The sequence below is a fragment of the Pithys albifrons genome, chromosome 2, assembly GCF_047495875.1.
Source record: "Pithys albifrons albifrons isolate INPA30051 chromosome 2, PitAlb_v1, whole genome shotgun sequence".
Lineage (NCBI taxonomy): Eukaryota > Metazoa > Chordata > Aves > Passeriformes > Thamnophilidae > Pithys > Pithys albifrons.
The window spans coordinates 694,833-710,108 of NC_092459.1; the positions used below are offsets into that span (position 1 = coordinate 694,833).

Genomic DNA, 15,276 nt, shown 5'->3' on the forward strand with positions numbered 1-15,276 from the left:
AAACCCCCATAAACAAACTAATCACACAACAAAAACCCCACCAAAATAAAACCTCCAAACCCACAGAAACTGGGAAGGATGGTAGGGTGTCCACAAGGGAATCTCAGAAACAATGCACAGCTGGATGCTGGCACACAGAGGTGGGAGGTAGGGAGGAGAAAATCCACACTGAGAGCTGGAGGGGTGTTCTGGCCAGCACCCCTTGTGTGCAATTTACCCATGGAAATCACTCCTGCATCCATCCCTGACCCTTCTACTTCTCTTTCAGCCCTGCAGTCCTGTCCCTCTGTGTATTTAAGAGCTTAATTCCTGTTTTTTTTTCTGTGGATAAGAAGTGCTAAAAGTCTCTGTGAGCTGTTCTGCCCCCTCCCCTCTCTAACTGCAGGAATGTAGCAGGGAGGTGAACCCAGGGAGACCTTGGCACCCTCCTGGGGAGTCCCAAAAGGCAGGGAAGCCTCTGCCTTGCCTTTATCATCACAGCCTTCTCCAGCTCTCTCCATCCCTCTGTCCTCCTTGGCCTGACCTGCTCCAATGAATTATTCAGGCAGGCAGCAGTTGCTGTAGGGGCTGTCCTGAATAACAACAGTGGTTATTTTTATCCCTAACTCTTGTTACCTTTCAGCCAGGAGCGATGGGGCCCTGCCAGCTCTCAGCAGGAGGAAAACCACAGCAATCCACAACATCTCCATGGGCTGGGATTCATTGAGATCACTTAAATGCAGGTGAGATCTTGTGCAATCCACAGATACGTGTCTGAATCCCACCCTGGTACCTCTCTGGGCTGTGCTCATGGGGGGCTTTGCATCTGTATTTTATTTTTCATCCATATTTTCCCTGCAGCAGAGCACAGGGACTGTGTCCAGTGCTGGATTTATTAGTCTGTCTGCTTCAGGGAGAGGAAAACTGTCCCAGAGGTGAAATCTTATTTCAGGTTCTGACAATTAGTGTAGGATAAATCATATTTCCTTTGGAGACTTACACAGGCTGATTCCTCCAGCCAGTTTATACCCTCATGGTGATGTGCCCACTTAAATATATTTATATTATCTTTATATATATAAACATATATATAAAGTATATTTCTATTATATGTAAATATACATAAAATATATTTATATTGTCTTGATAGATAGATAGATAGATGGATAGATAGATAGATGGATAGATAGATAACATATATATATAAGTATCATTATATATCTGTGTTGCAAGAACACAGCAAAGGTTTTCTCTGTTCACTGTCCTTTGTGCTTTCTCCACTCATGAAAACAAGAAATGTCCAGAAAACTGGGAGGAAAGGATGTATTTGAGGAACATCTGAAGGCAAATGGGTGCTGCTGAGTGTGTGCAGGCAGGGGGGATATTCCAGCTGCAGGGAGATCTCTGGAGAGAGGAGAGTAACTTGGGAGATTAAAGGGGGGAAAATGAAAAGTAAAAGGACAAGAAATGGAAAGGAAACGGAAGGGAAAAGGAAAAAGGAAAAGACAAAGGAAAAAAAAAAGAAAAAAAGAAAAGGGAAAGGAAAAGAAAAAGAAAAAAGAGAAAAGAAAAAAGGAGAAAGGAAAACAAAAAAGAGAAGGAAAAGTAAAAAAGAAAGAAAACAACAACAGAGCACAAGATCCTTCGTTCCTGCCAACCTGCCAGACTTAACACTCCATCAAATTATTCCAGAAAGGGCTCAAAGGCCTAAAAAGGAAACTCTGAACTTCCACTGTGATGCAAAACAATGTGGAAAAAAATCTCTCAGGAGCGGGGCAAATAGCCAGGACTTGAGCTGCAGGTATCCTAAATCAGCCAGAGTGTTATCAGCAACATTCCCAGTGGTGGATGATCCAGGCACACAAAGAGAAAGTGGGAAATAGGGCAGAGGCTGTTTCCTGCTCCCCTTCCGAGCAGGAGTCACAGCTGCTCCCTCTGGAGGGATCAGGCACCGCCAATGTTGTGCCTCTGCATTTGCACAGCCCGAATGATCTGGAATATTTATTTCCAGTATTTCCCTGGATAAACTGCTGTTAGCTCCAATATCCAGGGGACACAGCCAAGTTTGAGTGCCCAGTATGCTTTGCTGATTGAAATGTTTTTGTCAAGTTTTTTCTTCTTCTTCTATTTTTAAGCACAGTTTAGATAAAGATTTTTAAGGGATACCAAGATATTTTTTAAGGGGGAGCAGAAGTTTCCCTGTACCCTTTGATTCCTGCCTACAAAAATCTCTCAGAGGATTTAAAGGGGGTTTGGGAAAAAGAAGGAGAAGGGCAGATAGTGATAGGATAAGGGGGACAAAAGGGTAAGTTTAAATTAGATATTAGGAAGAAATTTTTGTCTGTGAGAATGGAGAGACCCTGGCACAGGGTGCCCAGAGAAGCTGTGGCTGCCCCATCCCTGAAGTGTCCAAGGCCAGGTTGGACAGGGCTTGGAGCAACCTGGGCTGGTGGAAGGTGTCCCTTGCACACGGCTGGGTGGTGGAATGGGATGGTCTTTAAGGTGCTTTCCTACTCAAACATTCTGTGATTCTACGACACATCCAAAATCACCTTTCCCATTACAAATACAAATACCACGGGGCCTGTTGCTTCTCTGTGTTCATCCCCAAACTCCTGCAGTCACATCGGGCCGGCCACGTTAAAGAGAAAAGCGACGTCCACCCTGTATGGAATGAAAAAACCCGGAAATGGGGCTCTCCAAAATACAATATATATACATAGAAAACCCCTCTAAAACCTAATTATGTTGCGTTTTTCTTTGGGTCTTTTGGGTTTTGCTTTTTTTCCTTAAATAAAATAGTATTTTGGGACGCTCGGTGACTTCCAGGAGCCGGAGCCGGAGCCGGCACCAGAGGACCGAGACGAGACATCCCCGTTCCCGCGGTCCTGGTCCCGGTCCCCGCCCCGAACCGCGGGGCAGGGCCGCTCTCCGGCCCCGCCTCCCCCTCTCTGATAGGCTGGAGCTCTTGTCCGTCACTCCCCCACGGAGTCCTTCGCTGCTCCATTGGCTGGCGCTGGGCTGCTCTGACCAATCAGCAGCGCCGCGGGGCGGGAGAGGGGCGGATTTCCCGCGCGGTGGCGGGAAAGGGCTCTCGTTTGGCGCGAAACGGGAGCGCGGCGCTTGGGAAGGGACCGGGTCGGGGGTCTCTCATCGTGGGGTTGGACCGCGGAGCTACAGGGTCAGACCGGCCCCTCCCGGCTGTCACCGCCTTTCCCGGCAGCAGCACAGCAGCAGCGGAAGCGGCGGTGGCGGCGGAATCCCTCCCCGAGCGGCGGGAGCATCATGGCGGCGCCGGCGGGCGGGCTGGAGGATGCGGAGCTGCGCGAGGCGCAGCGCGACTACCTCGATTTCCTGGACGATGAGGTGAGACGAGCTGGGAGACGCGGGTGCTGCGTCCCCTGCGTGCCCCCCGGGGCCGGGACCCACCTGGTCCGTGTGCCCTCCCCACCCCATGCGTACCCCCGGGGTTCGGGCACACCTGGTCCCTTTGCCTACCCCCTACATGCGCTCCCGGATTAGGGACCACTTGGTTCCTATGCCCCCCCCATACGTACCCCCTGGGCTGGGGAGCACCTGGGCCCTGTGCCCCCCGACCCCCCGGACCTTCCGGGACTGGGCAGCACTTTGTCCGTACCCTGTGCCGGGCCCCAGTCCCTCCCCAGTGTGTATCTCTGGGCGGGTTAGGGAGTACCGGGTCTCCATGCGCCTCCCCTCCCTTCCTAAATACGTACACCTGGTCCCTGTGCCCCCCCAGCCTCCCGTCATTCCCTCCGGGGGCTGGGCAGTACCTGGGCCTTGTGCCTCTCCCTTTATTCCCATATGTACCTCCGGGGGTGAAGAGGGCACTTGGCTCCTGTGTTGTCCCCACGGGCTTGGCCGTGGGATACAGGGAGTCAAGCTCTGCGGGAATTGGCTCCCGGGGGGTGTCTCACAGATGCAGACAAGCAAAGTGAGGGTTTTTTTTTTGGTTTGTTTCTTTCCCCGTCTGCCCCTTGCAGGAAGACCAAGGGATTTACCAAGGCAAGGTCCGGGACATGATCAGTGACAACCAGTGCCGGCTCCTCGTCAACATCAATGACCTGCGCAGGAAGAATGAGAGGAGAGCCAACAGGTGGGTGTGGGCACGGGAGGCACTTGGGGCACCATGCCTGGGAGGGGGTTCAGAGCTCCAGCCCAGGTTTTGCAGGTCCTTAATGGTAAGGAAGGGCCAGAGTTTGTCCTGTGCACTGTCCCCAAGGAAAAGATGGACCTGCTCTGTTCCCCTTTGACACCCATCCCTTCCAAGTTTGCAAACCTATGATTTGGCAAAAAGCTTTTGCAGCAAACTGGAGTTGGTTGTATGATATAAATCGTGGAATGATTTGGGTTGGAAGGGATATTAAAGGTCATCTGGTTTCAACCCCAGTGCTATAGGCAGGGACACCTTCCACTGGACCAGATTGCTCTAACCTGGCCTTGGGCATTTCTAGGGATGGAACAGCTACAGCTTCTCTGGGCAACCTGTGCCAGGGCCTCACCACCCTCACAGATAAGAACTTCCTCTTTATATCTAAATTTACCCTTATTTCAGCTTAAAGCCATTCTTCCTTATCCTCTCATTCCAGGCCTTTGTCCCAGTTCCCTCTCCAGCTCTTTTGGAGGCCTTTTAGGCACTAGAAAGGGCTCTAAGGTTTCCCCAGAGCCTTCTCTTCCCAAGGCTGAACAGCCCTAGCTCTTTCAGCCTTGCTTAGCATGCTTAGGGATATTTTGGACCAATTGCCAATCTGCCCAGGGACAAGTGAAATTCCCCAGATGTGCTTTGATTTGTTCAGCTTCAGAATGTTGGTGCTAGTGGACCTCATGCAGAGCTGTGGTGGACTTAAGGTTTTTTTCCCTCACTTGTGGAGCACACGAGAGCATGGGCCAAGTGCTGAGGAGGAAGACAGAAGGGGCTAATCCATCTGCTTTGTCACCTCTCTGTGTTACAGGCTCTTGAGCCATGCCTTTGAGGAGCTGATCGCCTTCCAGCGTGCCCTGAAGGATTTTGTTGCCTCCGTGGATGCCACCTATGCCAAGCAGTACGAGGACTTCTACATTGGGCTGGAGGGCAGCTTTGGCTCCAAGCACGTGTCCCCACGGACACTGACGGCCTCTTTCCTCAGCTGTATCGTCTGTGTGGAGGGCATTGTGACAAAGTGTGAGACTGGGGGACACCCAGGGGTTTTGGGGGTGGTGGCACCAGGTGTTTGCTGTGGAGGAGCTGGAACCCTCCAAGAGTCATGGCGTGAAGAGAGACTGGAGAGGGGCTTTTGACAAAGGCACGTAGAGAGAGGATAAGGGGGAATGGCTTTGAACTGAAAGAGAGTAGATTTAGATTGGATATTAGGAAAAAATTCTTCCCTGTGAGGTTGGTGAGGCTGTGGCACAGGTTGCCCAGAGAAGCTGGGGCTTCCCCCCTCTCTGAAAGTGTTCAAGGCCAGGTTGGACAGAGCTTGGAGCAACCTGGGATAGTTGAAGGTGTCCCTGCTCATGGCAAATGGTTGAAATGAGATGGTCTTTAAGATCCCTTCCAACCCAAACCATTCTTAGATTTTATGTCTTGACAACCTGGGCCAGAAAATGGGGCTTGGCAAAAGGTCTTGGGTGTTGGGATGGTCTTTGAGCTCAGCAAATCCTGTCCATGGTTGACAGGGGGGTGTGATTCAAGTGCAGTTTACCATTGGGGACTGTCTGCTGACAGAGGGATGGGACATCCCAGCCTCTAACTCCCCTCTCTTCCAACCTCAGGCTCTCTGATTCGTCCGAAGGTTGTCCGGAGTGTCCATTATTGCCCAGCCACCAAGAAGACGATTGAGCGCCGATACACGGACATGACCTCCCTGGATGCCTTTCCATCCGTTTCCATCTACCCTACAAAGGTGAGGGGAATTAGCCTTGTGGGAACTATCAGCCAGTTCCTCTGGGGAGAATGTGCCAGCTTCAGTATAGAGCTGGTGAGCCCCAGGCTCCAGTCCTGCTAAAACAACCCTTTCCAGCCATCCCTGTACATGTTGGATGATGCAGCCTGTCTTCCCCTCACTCACCTGACTCACCTATTCTCCTAAAAAGTGGTGCTAAATCTTTTTGTTGGGGTTCCTGCTTTAGGATGAAGAGAACAACCCCCTGGAGACTGAGTTTGGCCTCTCGGTCTACAAGGACCACCAGACCATCACCATCCAGGAGATGCCCGAGAAGGCACCGGCAGGGCAGCTGCCCCGCTCGGTGGATGTGGTTCTGGATGATGACCTGGTGGACAAGGTGAAGCCTGGGGACCGTATCCAGGTGGTGGGGACCTACCGCTGCCTGCCAGGAAAGAAAGGGGGTTACACTTCAGGGACTTTCAGGTGAGCCTTTTTTTGGTCTTCAACCCTCCCACCCTGTTTGGTTGGGTCACATCTCTGGAAGGTGAGATCTAGGGCAGGCAGGTGGCCATCACAGAGGTGGGACAAACTGTGGCTTGGATCACTTGGAAGTTGTTTGCACCTTGATCCTTAGCATCAGTCACAGAAGCACAGAATATTTGGGATCCATAAGGATCATTAGGTCCAAATCCTGGCCCTGCACAGGACAGGCCCAACAATCCCCCCAACTGAGAGCGTTGTGCAAACACTTAATGAACTCTCTCAGGCTTGATGCTGTGACCACTGCCCTGGGGAGCCTGTTCTCATGCTCTACCACCCTTTGGGTGAGGAACCTTTTCCCAATATCCATCCTAAACCTTCTCTAACACAGCTCCAGCCATTCTCTTGGGTCCTCTCACTGGTCACAGAGAGCAGAGATCAGTGCCTGCCCCTCTTGAGGAAGCTGCAGCCTGTGATGAGGTCTCCCCTAACAATGTGTAGCAGTGACTTCCAGCTGTTCCCAGAGGGGGTTGGAGGCTCTTAAAGATGCTCGACTGATGGCCCAGCACAGTCAGATCAAGGGGGCTACATCCCACCCCCATCCAGGGCTTCCTAGAGCAAGTGATGACCCCATGGAAGTTCCTGCTGTGGCTCTGTGGAGTTTGCAGACCTGATCACAGCTGTGTCCCTTCTCCAGAACTATCCTCATCGCCTGCCATGTGAAGCAGATGAGCAAAGATGTCCGGCCTCTCTATTCTGCTTCTGATGTGGCCAAGATCAAGAAATTCAGCAAGAGCCGCTCCAAGGTATCTGAGTCTCACGTCTGGCAGCCAGGCTTGTGCCTGAGCATGAAGTTTTGGCTAAAGCAAGCTTGGCATTTGGCTAAGGAGGTTCTTTTTGGCTTGCAAATAACTCTTCAACCCTCTTGGCAATGTTGCTGGATTTTCCAACTCATTTTCTGTGGATTTTCTGCTCAGGCTGTGATCAGGTCCTGTTGTTTTTGTTGGTGCTTCTGTACTACTACCAGAGTATCCTCCCTGCTTGCAGCTCTGCTGTGTCCTTATCCTTCCAGTTGGTTTCCAGGGAATTTCCTCTGTAGAAGGAACACCTCTTTCCTCTTCAAACCCCAAACACAGAATCATGGGGGGTTCTGTCCCAGCCTGGCCTTATGCTCAGAGCTTTGCTGTGTAGTGTGTAAGAGGAGCAAGCCTTGCTCTCACTGCTTCCAGTGCTTGCTTGGGTGACAGTGACGGTGACAGTGAGGATGGTCCTGGACATCAGAAAAATCCATTGAAAGAAAACTGGCCAAAGGTTTTCTTTCTAAATAATATTCATCCACGTGGCTCTGCAATAGGAATAAGCTGAAATTGTGGCTGAAATGGTCTTTTGAAATATTTCTCCTTGTTCTTACTTGCTGCAATCCATGTGATGGGCTGTGCTTTGACCTTTCTGTCTTAGGATATCTTTGACCAGCTGGCAAGATCCCTGGCTCCCAGCATCCATGGGCATGAGTACATCAAGAAGGCCATTCTCTGCATGCTACTCGGAGGGGTGGAGAAGATCCTGGAGAATGGGAGTCGCATCCGAGGAGACATCAACATCTTGCTGATAGGTCTGGAAGGGCTGGGCAGAGGCACCCTTGGTTTATGTCAGGGGGTGAGATGAAGGGGTATTTTCCTAGACTTAGTATCATGGAGCAATTGTGGTTAGATGGGACCTCTGGAGGTTCCAGATCTGGAGTCCTCAGCGCAAGAAGGTTGTGGGCCAGTTAGAGTGGGTGCAGAGGAGACCACAGAGATGATCTCAGGGCTGGAGCCTCTCTGATCTGGAGACAGGCTGGGAGTGTTCAGCCTGGGAAAGGGAAGGCTCCAAGGAGACTACAGAGCCCCTCCAGTGCCTTAAGGGGCTCCAAGAGAGATGGAGATGGACTTTGGACAAGGGCCTGGAGGGACAGGACAAGGGGAATGGCTTCCCACTGCCAGAGGGCAGGGATAGATGGATATTGGGAAGGAATTTTTGGCTGTGAGGTTGGTGAGGCCCTGGTACAGGTTGTGCAGAGAAGCTGTGGCTGCCCCATTCCTGGCCAGGTTGGATGGGGCTTGGAGCAACCTGGGATAGTGGAAGGTGTCGCAGCCCATGGCAGGGTTTGGAACTGGAGGGTCTTTAAAGTCTCTTCCAACCCAAACCATTCTGTGATTCTGGGGGATCCCACAACCTCTGAGGGCCATTATCCCAGTGTTTACCCACCCTGAGGGAGATTTCTTCTACCATCCAGTCAGAATTTCTTGTGTTCCAAGTTATCTCCATTGTTTCTTATCCCATCACCTCTCAAAATTTTAGCTTCATCTTCTGTTTCCTCCCATCACCTTGCTGGTAAAAAAATCAATCACAAACCCACTGCTGTCCCCTTTCCCTTCCACCCTGAGCACCCCCAAACTGGACATGGTATGCAGGTGATGTGCAGTTGGTATTGGGGTGATGTGTGGTTGTTACAAGTATTGTTCTCCATTTCAGGAGACCCTTCTGTGGCCAAGTCCCAGCTGCTGCGGTACGTGCTCAGCACAGCACCTCGTGCCATCCCCACCACAGGCAGGGGCTCCTCTGGCGTTGGTCTGACTGCTGCTGTCACCACAGACCCAGAGACTGGTGAGGAGCATCAGGGTGGTGCTTGTTACCACCTGGGAGGGACTCTGCGAGATCCAAGGCTGCTGTTCTCAATGATCTGAGAGGTTTTTTCCAACCTTAGTGCATTTATAATGTTTGTTCTGCAGTGACTCTTGCAGGACCTCCTCCACCCAGAAGCTTTATGGTAGTGATTGTGGTGTTTGGGATGTTTTCTCCACCTCTATTAGATGGTCTTCTTTACTTCTATTTGGTGTACCCCATGTCAGGACTAGCAGCATCCTGGATTTTATCCTCCTCATGGGCTTGCTCCTTATCCAAAGTGTCCTCTGCCAACAAGTTGGGTGGGAGATGAGCAGTCCTAAAGGATGCTACTGCTCCTTTAGGCTTACCCTCACCCCAGGGGTAGATGGGGGTGGCAGGGCAGATGTGTGGGGCTGTTGGGTGGTGGCTGACGCTCTTTTCTCCCACCCCATCCCAGGGGAGCGGCGCCTGGAAGCAGGAGCCATGGTGTTGGCCGACCGGGGCGTGGTGTGCATCGACGAGTTCGACAAGATGTCCGACATCGACCGCACGGCCATCCATGAGGTGATGGAGCAGGGCCGTGTCACCATCGCCAAGGCCGGGATCCAGGCCCGGCTCAACTCCCGCTGCAGCGTCCTGGCTGCAGCAAACCCCGTCTACGGCCGGGTGAGTGCTGCTGTTAGTCCCCCTCCCTGGGGCAGGATGCTGGGAGGAGGCCCTGGGTAAAACCAAAAAGATCTCCCAGACAAGTGACTTGGTTCTTACTGGGGTCCACGGGAGAGTGAAAAGGTTGTCAGCTTGGTGTCTGTCTGTGCTCATGGCTCTTCTGGAGGAGAGAGAGGCACCTGGGGTTTCTCACCTCATTTTGGTTCTGCCTGGGTGTCTGGGACAGCCCAGTGGCCCCTCATCCTGGTGATGAGCCTGTCTTGAGTCTTGGTGTCTGATCTGGTGTCACAAAAAAATGTGTTTTCCTTGGAAAAGAGATCCACACCCACCTTGCATGATGGGGAAAAGGGGCTGTACTGCTGCAGCAGGCTGGCTTTGGTGTGGTGTCCAGCTGCCAGGACATTCATCCATCCTTTCAGGCCTGGCCTGAGCAAGTCCCCCCAGTCTCCTTGGCAGCCAGGACTGGCCCATGAGGGTCTCCTGTAACCCCTTACATCCTTCCACAGTACGACCAGTACAAGACACCCATGGAGAACATCGGCCTGCAGGACTCTCTGCTCTCCCGTTTTGACCTGCTCTTCATTGTGCTGGACCAGATGGACCCCGAGCAGGACAGGGAGATCTCAGACCACGTCCTGCGGATGCACCGCTACCGCAACCCCAATGAGCAGGATGGGGATGGTGAGCCATGTGTAACTGCAGCCCCCTTGCTCAGTCCTGTCTCCCTCCTCAGTGGGTTGTCACCCCTTGGTGGCATCTCTTAGCGCTCAGCACCCCTGACTTTCCAGGGGATTGCTTTTGTTGCCTTCTGGAAGTTTTTCTAGAGATTAAAAGCCTGCTCTCTGTGATACTTCCCTCTCCAGCCATGCCCCTGGGCAGTGCTGTGGAGATCCTGGCCACGGATGACCCCAACTTCACGCAGGAGGAGGAACAGGAGCTCCAGGTGTATGAGAAACATGATGACCTCCTGCACGGACCCAACCGCCGCAAGTGAGTCCTGGGGCACTCGGGGGGTTTCCAGCACTGTGGGTTGATGGGTTTGGCTTGAGTATCCAGGTAGGAACTGATTGCCAATGTCAGCGATGCTTCAGGTGTCCATGGTGAGGGGGATGTATGTGGGCAGGATGCCAAGGGAGCCTTGCTCTGGGCCTGATCTCTTGTGCCAGGGTGGGGGGGAACATCTGGAGCTGAATTCCCTACACACCTGGATGCCCCTGAAGGGGAATAAAGTGACTGGGAAGCCCATCCCTACTTCGGAGAACACAAATGTTTGTACATTCCCACAGGGAGAAGATTGTCAGCATGGAGTTCATGAGGAAGTACATCCACGTAGCCAAGATGATTAAGCCTGTGCTGACCGAGGAGGCAGCGAGTTACATTGCGGAGGAGTACTCTCGCCTGCGCAGCCAGAGCGACGTGAACTCGGACATCGCCAGGGTGAGCCCCTGGAGCAGCTCCTCCTCAGGCCAGGAGCAGGGACACCAAGGCACAGGGTCCCCTCTCTCTTTGATGTGACACCTCTTGGGAAGGTGGGATGCTGTGGTGTGGGTCAGTCTCACAGAGACACTTCCCTCTCTCCCCCAGACCTCCCCCATCACAGCCCGGACATTGGAGACTCTGATCCGCCTTTCCACGGCCCATGCCAAGGCCAGGATGAACAAGACTGTGGATATGCAGGATGCTGAGGCAGCTTTGGAGCTGGTGCAATTTGCCTACTTCAAAAAGGTGAGAAAGGGTGTCCCTCAGCTCCTGGGAGATCCTGAGATTGTTGTTGGAAAGGCTGGGCTTGGAGCAGTCTGAGCACCCTGGGGTGCTGGTGGGACCTTTCCTGCACATAGTGCCGGATGAGGTCACCATGGTGGGATCTTGGATCCTTGTGCTTTTTTGGGCCCCTAAAAGCAACTTGAGTGGAAAAGGGAGTTGAGTCCATCCTGCCTTTGCCACACAGGTGCTGGAGAAGGAGAAAAAGCGCAGAAAGCCAGTGGAGGAGGACTCAGAGACTGAGAAGGAGGAGGATGAGGAGTCACAGCCCAAGGAAGAACGCAGGACGAGGAGGTAGGAGCCAGAGCAAGGGAGTGGGAGGGACAGTGTGCAAAGACCAGCCCCTTCTGAGGTTGCCACAGGCAGTGCTGGCCTTGGGGAAATACTCTGTATCTTGATATCCAGCTGGATCATCCCTCCCAATTCATCGTAGAGGGACATGATTATTTCATGGATAAGGAACTGGCTGGATGACATGTGCAAAGATTTGAAGCACTGGCACAGGTTGCCCAGAGAAGCTGTGGCTACCCCATCCCTGGAAGTGCTCAAGGCAAGGTGGGACAAGGCTTGGAGAAATGGGATCTAGTGGAAGATGTCCCTGCCTGTGTCAGGGGGGTTGGAATGATAAGATCTTTAAGGTCCCTTCCAACCCATCCATGCTGTGATTCTGTAACGCCACAACCCCCCAAGACTGGTCCCAACTGGATTCTGTGCCATGGGCAGCATTCTGTGGTCAGAGGGTGGGTTACCTATGAGCCACAGATACCCTGTGAGTTCCTGGCCAGGCACCTCCAGGAGTTCAGGGTATGGGCTCCTGACCTCTTGTCTCTTCTCCCAGGAGGAAGAAGGCACGCACAGAAGGTGAGGAGGGTTCCTATGACCCCTATGACTTCAGTGATGCTGAGGAGGAGATGCCACAGGGTGAGTCCCTGGGGTTTTGGTGGCACCTGGCTCCTGAGGGTGCTGCTGCCTTCAACCCTGGTGGGTCTGCACAGCTTGGGAGCAGCAGTACTGCTGTTTCCTAGGGTCTAGTTTGGTGCAGCACTGAATCCCTGAACCCACCTGCCTGTGTGGGACAGGTTTGGATTAACTATTAGGAGGAAATTCTTCTCTTTGATGGTGGTGAGCCTCTGGCACAGGTTGCCCAGAGAAGCTTTGTCTGCTCCATCCCTGCAAGTGTTCCAGACCATGTTGGACTGGGCTTGAAGCAGCCTGGTCTAGTGGAAGTTGTCCCTGCCCCTGGCAGGGGCTTAGAAATGAGATGGTCTTTCAGGTCCCTTCCAACCCAAGACATTCCATGATTCTGTTGCTGATTTTCCATCCACTTCCAAACTGCTGCAGAAAGACCACTATTGGGAGTCAGTTTAACATGACCCACCCCATCCTGAGGCCAAGTGCTTTTGCTCTGTGGGGGCCTGGGCACCAAGCAGGGGGAAAGTAACTCTTCCTTCTGCTCCAGTTCAGGCACACACTCCGAAGACACCTGAAGCCTCGGCCACTGTGGAAGGAAAGAAGCTGGAGTTGGCTGAGCCAAGGTGAGTGGAGGCTGGAGGAGGAGTCTGTCACTGCATGTCCACCTTCCCCACTGGGTTCAAGCTGTTGTCTCAGCTGGAGATGCATCTGTGGTGCTCCCAGCTATGGTTTTGGCTTTCCTGCTGAGTGCTGCATCTGGAATGGGGAAGAATTGAGGCATCCTGGGCTGGGAAGGAAGGGAAGGATTTGTGTGTGGTCTCCAAGGGTGATTACTTCTCCCCTGCCCAGGTTGAAAGCATTCAAGGCTGGTCTCCTGGAGGTCTTCAAAGCTTCCCATGCCCAGTCTGTGGGTCTGAAGAATGTGATGGAGTCCATCAACCATGACAACCCAGAGCCCTTCTCGCTGGCTGAGGTGAAGGTGGCCTTGGGTCACATGCAGGATGACAACCAGATCATGGTGTCTGATGACATTATCTTCTTAATCTGAGCCTCTGGGTGGAAGATCTCAAGTTCTTGTGAACATTCTGTGGAGACTCTTTGTGTTTGCCTTCAGCTCTCCTGATTGCTTCATCTGGTTGAGCTGGATTTTGGGGAGCTCAAGTCTCTGCACTTCCTTGCTGTGCATTGCTGGCACCAAACGAAAAACCAAACCAGGAGCTCTGGAAGCTGTTGCTATCTTTACACTGGAGCATTTGGGAAGAGGTTTGTTTCTGCAAGGACTTGAAAGGAAAAAGCTAAGAGCAGATTATCAGTGTTCTTAATGTATTGCTTTTAGCTTTGGTGGCAAGAGTTACAGCCTTTAAATAAAAAACTCTGGATTTAGAAATCCAACATGCAGTAGTGGGGATGAGAAGCAATGGGAGAGCTCCACTACTACTGAAGCTTTTAGTTTTCCCTGGGTTTTTTTCCCCATTTTCCTCCAGTTATGTAGCCTAGATCTGCTTGTTTCACAGGGAAAGATGCTGAATGCCTGTCCTGTTGGTTCTGCTTTTCCCACCCATGTTCTGTAGGATGATTCCTGGTGATGGAGGGGCAGATGTAGTCTGACCTGCTCCATTGCCCATGGATCAGCTTGATTTCCAGATTTCACACCTGAGGGGACCTTGGATGTTCAGAGCTGCCCAGGCAACATGTCCCTGGTGTGCAGCTGGGTTCCATCTGCTCCTGCCTTTAGTCTGGAATCATTCTCTAGGGATGGTTTTCAAGAAAAGCTGAACACATAGGCAGACCAGTCTTGGCAGCTCGTGATCCAGAGCTACCAAGAGCTTGGGATTTTCTTTAATTTCCTTTTTCATCCTGGTGAGTTTGAGATGAAGCTTTGGAGAAGCCCCTGAACAGCATGAGCTGTTTGCTGTTTATCCCTGTCCATCGCCAGAGACTTTTACAGCTCATGTTCCCTTGTTTCTGGATCCCATAAATCTTAATTTCATTAATAAAAATGTGTATGTTGTTTAATCCACGACTTGCTGTTTACTTGGATTTAAAATTCCCACTTATGGGGATTCAACTGTGCCCTCTTCTGGTGCAGGAATAGTCTTGGGAATGTCCTTCCACCATGTGCCTTTGCCTTGGTGGACCAAATACATGCAGAAATTCTTGTGAGATGGGTGGGTAATAAATGTGGGCAGTTCTGCCCCAGCCCACCTGGAGCTCTGCAGCTGAGAGGACTTGGCAGCATCTCAGTGTGCAGAGAGGGGGATCCCTCATTCTTCTGCAGACAGACCTGTTGAACAGTGACAAATGGATTTTTGGGCTTCTCTCAGGCAACACAGCCCTGACAGCAGGTTTGGATGAGGTTTACATGTTTGCAGCCTCCTGAAGATCTCTGGTTGGATCTTTTGTGCTTCCACAGGGTGGCCTCAGACCTACAGGCAGTGATTGGTCTCATAAAACTGCAAAGATTAGTGAAGGTGAGTAAAACACGCAGATGGTCTCTGGTGGAAGACAGGCTGGTAGAGCTGTGAGTGTCCAGCATGGAGAAGGCTCCAGGGAGATCTGAGAGCCCCTAAAGGAACTCTAGGAGAGCTGGAGAGGGACTTTGGACAAGGGCCTGAAGAGACAGGAAGCTTCCCACTGCCAGAGGGCAGGGTTAGATGGGATGCTGGGAAGGAATTCCCTGTGAGAATGGTGAGGGCCTGGCACAGGTTGCCCAAAGAAGCTTTGGCTTCCCTGTCCCTGGAAGTGTCCAAGGCCAGGTTGGATGGGAGTTGGAGCAAACTGGTCTAGTGGAAGGTGTCCATAACCATGGCAGGGGCTTGGAATTAGATGATCTTTAGGATCCTTTCCAACCAAACCATGCTGTGGTTCTATGATTTTTGTGTTCCTGCCCTCACTGGGGCACCGTTAATACTGAATTTTCCATGACACGACACCAGGAGGAGCTGCAGGG

General features: G+C 52.1%; 1 protein-coding gene across 1 annotated transcript; it reads left to right on the plus strand.

Moving 5' to 3' along the window:
• Nucleotides 1-3,046: 3,046 nt before the first annotated feature.
• Nucleotides 3,047-14,334, plus strand: MCM3 (minichromosome maintenance complex component 3). The gene is made up of 17 exons (XM_071547748.1): nt 3,047-3,345; nt 3,981-4,093; nt 4,950-5,158; nt 5,749-5,879; nt 6,106-6,344; nt 7,039-7,147; nt 7,800-7,953; nt 8,856-8,987; nt 9,445-9,653; nt 10,160-10,334; nt 10,517-10,643; nt 10,940-11,090; nt 11,238-11,378; nt 11,602-11,708; nt 12,253-12,335; nt 12,874-12,949; nt 13,176-14,334. Exons 1-17 carry the CDS (start codon nt 3,265-3,267, stop codon nt 13,372-13,374), a joined length of 2,436 nt encoding a protein of 811 aa, XP_071403849.1. The 5' UTR covers nt 3,047-3,264; the 3' UTR covers nt 13,375-14,334.
• Nucleotides 14,335-15,276: the final 942 nt, after the last annotated feature.

Coding starts and splice junctions, on each gene's coding strand:
- MCM3 (XM_071547748.1), top strand. CDS start 3,265: ATGGCGGCGCCGGCGGGCGGGCTGGAGGATGCGGAGCTGCGCGAGGCG. Junction 7,954..8,855: donor CATCAACATCTTGCTGATAG/GTCTGGAAGGGC, acceptor TCTCCATTTCAG/GAGACCCTTCTGTGGCCAAG. Junction 12,336..12,873: donor TGAGGAGGAGATGCCACAGG/GTGAGTCCCTGG, acceptor CTTCTGCTCCAG/TTCAGGCACACACTCCGAAG.